We start from the raw sequence: 8,429 nt of genomic DNA, 5'->3' as shown, positions 1-8,429 counted from the left end.
ATGTTCAGATGTTCAGGTGTTCAGATGTTCAGGTGTTCAGATGTTCAGATGTTTAGGTGGTCAGATGTTCAGGTGTTCAGATGTTCAGGTGGTCAGATGTTCAGGTGTTCAGTTCAGATGCTCAGGTGTTCAGATGTTCAGGTGTTCAGATGTTCAGGTATTCAGATGTTCAGGTGTTCAGATGTTCAGGTGTTCACATGTTCAGATGTTCAGGTGTTCAGATGTTCAGGTGGTCAGATGTTCAGGTGTTTAGATGTTCAGGTGGTCAGATGTTCAGGTGTTTAGATGTTCAGGTGTTCAGATGTTCAGGTGTTCAGATGTTCAGGTGGTCAGATGTTCAGGTGTTTAGATGTTCAGGTGGTCAGATGTTCAGATGTTCAGATGTTCAGGTGGTCAGATGTTCAGGTGTTCAGATGTTCAGGTGTTCAGATGTTCAGGTGGTCAGATGTTCAGGTGTTCAGATGTTCAGGTGTTCAGATGTTCAGATGTTCAGGTGTTCAGATGTTCAGATGTTCAGATGTTCAGGTGTTCAGGTGTTCAGATGTTCAGGTGTTCAGATGTTCAGATGTTCAGATGTTCAGGTGTTCAGATGTTCAGGTGTTCAGATGTTCAGATGTTCAGATGTTAAGGTGTTCAGGTGTTCAGATGTTCAGGTTTTCAGGTGTTCAGATGGTCAGATGTTCAGGTGTTCAGGTGTTCAGGTGTTCAGATGTTCAGGTGTTCAGGTGTTCAGGTGTTCAGATGTTCAGGTGTTCAGGTGTTCAGATGTTCAGGTGTTCAGGTGTTCAGGTGTTCAGGTGTTCAGGTGTTCAGATGTTCAGGTGTTCAGATGTTCAGGTGTTCAGGTGTTCAGGTGTTCAGGTGTTCAGGTGTTCAGGTGTTCAGATGTTCAGGTGTTCAGGTGTTCAGGTGTTCAGGTGTTCAGATGTTCAGGTGTTCAGGTGTTCAGATGTTCAGATGTTCAGGTGTTCAGATGTTCAGATGTTCACATGTTCAGATGTTCACGTGTCCAGATGTTCAGGTGTTCAGATGTTCAGGTGTTCAGATGTTCAGGTGTTCAGATGTTCAGATGTTCAGATGTTCAGGTGTTCAGGTGTTCAGATAATCAGGTGTTCAGATGTTCAGGTGTTCAGGTGTTCAGATGTTCAGGTGGTCAGATGTTCAGGTGGTCAGATGTTCAGGTGGTCAGATGTTCAGGTGGTCAGATGTTCAGGTGTTCAGGTGGTCAGATGTTCAGATGTTCAGGTGTTCAGATGTTCAGGTGTTCAGATGTTCAGATGTTTAGGTGGTCAGATGTTCAGGTGTTCAGATGTTCAGGTGGTCAGATGTTCAGGTGTTCAGTTCAGATGCTCAGGTGTTCAGATGTTCAGGTGTTCAGATGTTCAGGTATTCAGATGTTCAGGTGTTCAGATGTTCAGGTGTTCACATGTTCAGATGTTCAGGTGTTCAGATGTTCAGGTGGTCAGATGTTCAGGTGTTTAGATGTTCAGGTGGTCAGATGTTCAGGTGTTTAGATGTTCAGGTGTTCAGATGTTCAGGTGTTCAGATGTTCAGGTGGTCAGATGTTCAGGTGTTTAGATGTTCAGGTGGTCAGATGTTCAGATGTTCAGATGTTCAGGTGGTCAGATGTTCAGGTGTTCAGATGTTCAGGTGTTCAGATGTTCAGGTGGTCAGATGTTCAGGTGTTCAGATGTTCAGGTGTTCAGATGTTCAGATGTTCAGGTGTTCAGATGTTCAGATGTTCAGATGTTCAGGTGTTCAGGTGTTCAGATGTTCAGGTGTTCAGATGTTCAGATGTTCAGATGTTCAGGTGTTCAGATGTTCAGGTGTTCAGATGTTCAGATGTTCAGATGTTAAGGTGTTCAGGTGTTCAGATGTTCAGGTTTTCAGGTGTTCAGATGGTCAGATGTTCAGGTGTTCAGGTGTTCAGGTGTTCAGATGTTCAGGTGTTCAGGTGTTCAGGTGTTCAGATGTTCAGGTGTTCAGGTGTTCAGATGTTCAGGTGTTCAGGTGTTCAGGTGTTCAGGTGTTCAGGTGTTCAGATGTTCAGGTGTTCAGATGTTCAGGTGTTCAGGTGTTCAGGTGTTCAGGTGTTCAGGTGTTCAGGTGTTCAGATGTTCAGGTGTTCAGGTGTTCAGGTGTTCAGGTGTTCAGATGTTCAGGTGTTCAGGTGTTCAGATGTTCAGGTGTTCAGGTGTTCAGGTGTTCAGATGTTCAGGTGTTCAGATGTTCAGGTGTTCAGATGTTCAGGTGTTCAGATGTTCAGGTGTTCAGGTGTTCAGGTGTTCAGATGTTCAGGTGTTCAGATGTTCAGGTGTTCAAGTGTTCAGATGTTCAGGTGTTCAGGTGTTCGGGTGTTCAGATGTTCAGATGTTCAGGTGTTCAGATGTTCAGGTGTTCAGATGTTCAGGTGGTCAGATGTTCAGGTGTTCAGATGTTCAGGTGTTCAGATGTTCAGGTGTTCAGATGTTCAGGTGTTCAGATGTTCAGGTGTTCAGATGTTCAGGTGTTCAGATGTTCAGGTGTTAAGATGTGCAGGTGTTCAGGTGTTCAGATGTTCAGGTGTTCAGATGTTCAGATGTTCAGGTGTTCAGATGTTCAGGTGTTCAGGTGTTCAGATGTTCAGGTGTCAGATGTTCAGGTGTTCAGATATGCAGGTGTTCAGATGTTCAGGTGTTCAGATGTCCAGATGTTCAGGTGTTCAGATGTTCAGGTGTTCAGATGTCCAGATGTTCAGGTGTTCAGATGTTCAGGTGTTCAGATGTTCAGATGTCCAGATGTTCAGGTGTTCAGATGTTCAGGTGTTCAGATGTTCAGGTGTTCAGATGTTCAGACGTTCAGATGTTCAGACGTTCAGATGTTCAGGTGTTCAGATGTTCAGGTGTTCAGATGTTCAGATGTTCACATGTTCAGATGTTCACGTGTCCAGATGTTCAGGTGTTCAGATGTTCAGGTGTTCAGATGTTCAGGTGTTCAGATGTTCAGATGTTCAGATGTTCAGGTGTTCAGGTGTTCAGATGTTCAGGTGTTCAGATGTTCAGGTGTTCAGGTGTTCAGATGTTCAGGTGGTCAGATGTTCAGGTGGTCAGATGTTCAGGTGGTCAGATGTTCAGGTGTTCAGATGTTCAGGTGTTCAGGTGTTCAGGTGTTCAGATGTTCAGGTGTTCAGATGTTCAGGTGTTCAGGTGTTCAGATGTTCAGATGTTCAGGTGTTCAGGTGTTCAGGTGTTCAGATGTTCAGGTGTTCAGGTGTTCAGATGTTCAGGTGTTCAGATGTTCAGGTGTTCAGGTGTTCAGATGTTCAGGTGTTCAGATGTTCAGATGTTCAGGTGTTCAGATGTTCAGGTGTTCAGATGTTCAGGTGTTCAGATGTTCAGGTGTTCAGGTGTTCAGATGTTCAGGTGTTCAGATGTTCAGGTGTTCAGGTGTTCAGATGTTCAGGTGTTCAGGTGTTCAGATGTTCAGGTGTTCAGATGTTCAGATGTTCAGGTGTTCAGATGTTCAGGTGTTCAGATGTTCAGGTGTTCAGATGTTCAGGTGTTCAGGTGTTCAGATGTTCAGGTGTTCAGGTGTTCAAGTGTTCAGATGTTCAGGTGTTCAGGTGTTCAGATGTTCAGGTGTTCAGATGTTCAGGTGTTCAGGTGTTCAGATGTTCAGGTGTTCAGATGTTCAGGTGTTCAGGTGTTCAGATGTTCAGGTGTTCAGATGTTCAGGTGTTCAGATGTTCAGGTGTTCAGGTGTTCAGATGTTCAGGTGTTCAGGTGTTCAGGTGTTCAGATGTTCAGGTGTTCAGGTGTTCAGATGTTCAGGTGTTCAGATGTTCAGGTGTTCAGATGTTCAGATGTTCAGGTGTTCAGGTGTTCAGGTGTTCAGGTGTTCAGATGTTCAGGTGTTCAGATGTTCAGATGTTCAGGTGTTCAGGTGTTCAGATGTTCAGATGTTCAGGTGTTCAGGTGTTCAGGTGTTCAGGTGTTCAGATGTTCAGGTGTTCAGGTGTTCAGGTGTTCAGGTGTTCAGGTGTTCAGGTGTTCAGGTGTTCAGATGTTCAGATGTTCAGGTGTTCAGATGTTCAGGTGTTCAGATGTTCAGGTGTTCAGATGTTCAGGTGTTCAGGTGTTCAGGTGTTCAGGTGTTCAGGTGTTCAGATGTTCAGGTGTTCAGATGTTCAGATGTTCAGGTGTTCAGATGTTCAGATGTTCAGGTGTTCAGGTGTTCAGATGATTTGAGCTGAGTCATTATTTGTATTAACTTCATTGAGCGATTGTATTTGATTGCATTTTTCAGCACAGCAATTTAGAAAAGAAAAGGCTTCAGAAATAAAGATCAAACGCCTGGCTCATGTCCTCTCCTCCGAGCACTGATTCTTCATCTCCTCATCATCACGTTTATACTAGCGGCTCTTTTTGCAATCTTCTCCATTCAACACCGGTCATGTGTTCATGTTTTCACGTGTTCACACATTCATGTGCCCACCTGAAGACTCTAGAAAGAAAATGTTTGTGATAATAACTTTAATAATAACACTGTTTAACTTGAGAGAACAAAGTGTGAGGAGATGAAAGTTTAAGTGAAAAATGAAAGAAAACTATGTGCTTTAAATTAATACATTTGAAAATACTTTTCTAGTGAAGTATATTCATGTTCGTGATAAAGTCTCATGAGTCTGAAGTCCAGGTCCAGGTCCAGGTCCAGGTCCAGGTCCAGGTCCAGGTCCAGGTCCAGGTCCAGGTCCAGGTCCCAGATCTCGACAGAGGCTGTGGCAGGACCGGAAAACCCGGCTGCCCCACGTGACCTCGTCGGGACTCCGGTGATAACGTCAGTGCCCGGTGTGAATGACGTCATTCCCGGTATAAACGCGCGTGCCACAAAGCCTCGTACAGAAGCTACTCCGGACTGAGACCGGACACACCATGAGTCCCAGACCTGGACCAAGACCTGGATCAAGACCCGGACCCGCAGCGCAGACCGGGACGCGCGTGCTCGTAGCGCTCCTGATGCTCGCGCTCTGCGTGTGCGCGCGCCCAGACTCTGACAAAGTGCACGCGCTGCTCCGGAGCGTGTCGCTCGCGCCCGACAAGCACCAGCAGGTAAAACTTGATTTATAATTTAGATCAAACTTTGTCTTGGATTTCAGACGCGTCATGACTCCGCCTCAAACTGTTCGTTCCAAAAGTTCCGCAGTGAGGTTTTGATGATTTTAGATGTTTCAATAAAAATAACTTTTGTCACTTATTTAGTTTACTTTAATTTGTAATGTTTAGTTTTTAAAAAGACTTCGCAAATTAGAAAACATTTACACATCCACATATCCCTCGTTGACATTCACTTTATTTCAGTTTGTTTCTCTTTTAATCGGATTAAAAGAGGCCTTTTGAAATTAACAACAATACATTGTTCCTGGTCCTGGACCTGAACCTGGAATTGGACCTGGACCTGGACCTGGTCCCGGAACTGGACCTGACAAAATTAACAAATGTAACTTTTGCGATAAGGTGCAACAAGAAACGATGAGTAACATATCAAAAAAGGCATTGATAAAAACAAGGATTTACTATTCTGAAATAAGTCTAACTCTGGTTCAATGCATCAAATGGCAACATTTATGTACATAGTACCTTTGAAGGTTCATAACCTGGACACAAACTTAAAATACATTTTATTGGCTTTTGTTGATGTTGTTGTGAAAGAGCAACACAAGCCACAGATATTTGTGAAGTGAAAAGAAAATTATAATTATAATGATCTTTTCCAGAATTGCAAAAACGATAAAATGTGACATAATTCTATGTCTATCTTATTTTAATCATCTTGGGGACTTCAGAAGAAAAACCCAAGTCCAAACACATGTAAGGGCTGCGACCCCTGTCCAGGCTGTATCCGCCTAAGGCCCAAAGTCACTAGGATAGTAGGATAGTGCACTGCTCCAGTCACCCGCGACCACAGAAAAAATATGTATTTGAATCTTTTTATGAGATGTCTTTGCTCTGTGTTGGTTTCTATTTTAATTTATTAACCTGTAATTAACCAGGACAAATTATACAAACAGTTACACATTCAAGAGTAATTTAAGAAAATCAAAAACTAGATTGACAGGATTCCCTCTGCCGTCTGTTGTTTCCACATGAATATTGTTTATAATATAATCATCATAATTTGTGTTTGTTGTTCCAGGAGCTGTCTCTCCTGTCGTCTCTGCTTCTCTCTGAGCTCTTGTCTCTGGAGAACGACTCGCTGCAGGACCCGGACCCTGAGGGCGTGCACGTGGACCCTGAGGGCGTGCACGTGGACCCTGAGGGCGTGCACGTAGATCCGGCTGGTGTGCACGTGCAGAGGAACGCGCTCCTATTGGCTCCCAGAGAGAGGAAGGCGGGCTGTAAGAACTTCTTCTGGAAAACCTTCACGTCGTGCTGATGTTGATCTTTCATGCTCAATAAACATGATATTTATGTAAATGTGGCTCCGCCTCTTTACCACACACTTCAGAAGAATGTAATATGATGTATAATAAAATTATAATATTTACATGAACACTCCATCTGCCTCATTTCAACTTCTCTTCAATCCTAAATCTAACAATGCATTTCGCTCATTTGAAAGCCTCATCGTATCAGTTAAGACCAAAACTGAGTTTTATTCATAGTTATCTACCAACCTACTTGTCTGTAGTTTCATTGTCGTGGTGGGCTCTGAACCCTGACTGGAAAACTTCAAATGAATTATTGTCCCGTAGATGGCGACAAAGCTACAACTCTAACAAAGATTTTAGAACCAAAGGGAAGATTTCACATAGGGACACTAGTTTTACAGCTTGGGCTTGATCAGGGCTTATAGTGGGGGTAAAAAAAAAGTCAGAAGTGCAGAAGATTAGATTTGAATAGTATCTGGTTTGGGCCTTACTTTGGGCTTTTCCATGCGTTTAGGGATTCTTCTGTGTGTGAGGGACAAAATGCTCTTATTTTCTATCTCTTTATTTGTGTGAACGCAGTTCTTCATTGTACCATGGGGAGGCACCTTTTGGCCTAATGACCTTCTGTTTTAACGGCGCTGCAACATCAAGTACAGACTTCAGCGAAGTCTGTACTTGATGTTACTTACCCTGGGACCAAAGCTGTTCTCAGCAAGATCACATGACATGTCACTGATTATTGGCTCTATTATTTCTCTGAACTTTGAGATGGAATTTTAAGATATTGACCTTTTTACTATAACTTTATTCTGTGAAGCTGGGAAGGTAATTAGGTCACTAATCACTATTCCATATGAGAACAAGATCCAGAGTGTGCTTGTGGCACGACTGAGGCAACTGAAAACCCCAACAATCACTATTTTATCCCAGTTTAACACTAAGTTTGATTTAAAGTCAGAGAACTTGGTTAAAACATTGACTGCACTAGTTAAAGTCACAAATGATTTGTTATTAGCTGCAGACGATGGACTGGTCTCAATCCTGGTTCTGTTGAACCTCAGCGCAGCGTTTGACACCATTGACCACAACTGCAGAGGTCAGATTGGTTGTCAATGTCAGATGTTCGTTTTAGGTTTTTAAAACAACATTTGGAAAACAGAAAACGAGTCATTATTTGATTTCACACTGTACATCAAGCTCAGTAGCAAATGCCCAAGTGTCTACAGAGCCGCGGCGCGCGGCCGAAACTGCCATGCGCCGTATTAGACCGTACCGGGTTAGGGTTAGGGTCAGGGTTAGGGTTAAGGTTAGGGTTAAGGTTAGGGTCAGGGTTAGGGTTAGGGTTAGGGTTAGGGTTAGCCATGAGGCTATATATATAGCCGCGCCATGGCTCTGCAGCCACGGCCTTGATGAAAAAGGATTTTCATTCAATTGTCACAACTTTGATGAAACCCAAACAGCTGGTGTAGATCTAAAATCAACAAATACAACACCGCTATAGTTATTATTTGAATGCTGAAGCAAAGGGAGATCATGATGACGACACTCAGGGCTCTCGGCCAATCAGAGTGCAGCGTTAATGTGACATAATGAAGAGTCCTTGGCTTTATCAGAGGCTTTTACTGAGAGAGCTTTGTTGGGCTTGATCCTGGGCCTGGACCTGATCACATTTGTTTGTTTCATACAAATGTGGACACGCGTGGACACACCCAGTAATTAGAGAGATATGAACCATAAAACAGGTCGACAAATAAACTCGTTCCGCAAATTGAGTACCTTGATGGTTGAAAAGCGCTATGTAAATACACTGTAATAATAATATTCATAATAATAATAATAATCATAACCATAATCATAATAATCTTAAACCTGATACATTTGTCACTGTCATATGTCTAATTAAAAATACATTTATATCTGAGTCATAAAGACGTCATCTGCTGCCACTCCCTTTTAAGTAGAATCTTTGACTAAACAATACTGTGTAAACTGTAAAACAAAACCAAAAAGATTTTTGTCTGTC

At 43.0% G+C, this 8,429-nt stretch overlaps 1 protein-coding gene across 1 annotated transcript; it reads left to right on the top strand.

Moving 5' to 3' along the window:
* The first annotated feature begins 4,769 nt into the window (after window positions 1-4,769).
* sst1.1 (somatostatin 1, tandem duplicate 1) lies at window positions 4,770-6,522 on the top strand. Its single transcript, XM_072457982.1, has 2 exons — window positions 4,770-5,087; window positions 6,172-6,522. Exons 1-2 carry the CDS (start codon window positions 4,911-4,913, stop codon window positions 6,409-6,411), a joined length of 417 nt encoding a protein of 138 aa, XP_072314083.1. The 5' UTR covers window positions 4,770-4,910; the 3' UTR covers window positions 6,412-6,522.
* The last annotated feature ends 1,907 nt before the right edge of the window (window positions 6,523-8,429 follow it).

The sequence above is a fragment of the Eucyclogobius newberryi genome, unplaced genomic scaffold (assembly GCF_026437365.1).
Source record: "Eucyclogobius newberryi isolate DKJ021-1_F unplaced genomic scaffold, fEucNew1.0.hap1 SCAF_10, whole genome shotgun sequence".
Lineage (NCBI taxonomy): Eukaryota > Metazoa > Chordata > Actinopteri > Gobiiformes > Gobiidae > Eucyclogobius > Eucyclogobius newberryi.
The sequence above is the reverse complement of the archived record's forward strand: the minus strand, read 5'-3'. Positions and strand labels throughout refer to the sequence as shown.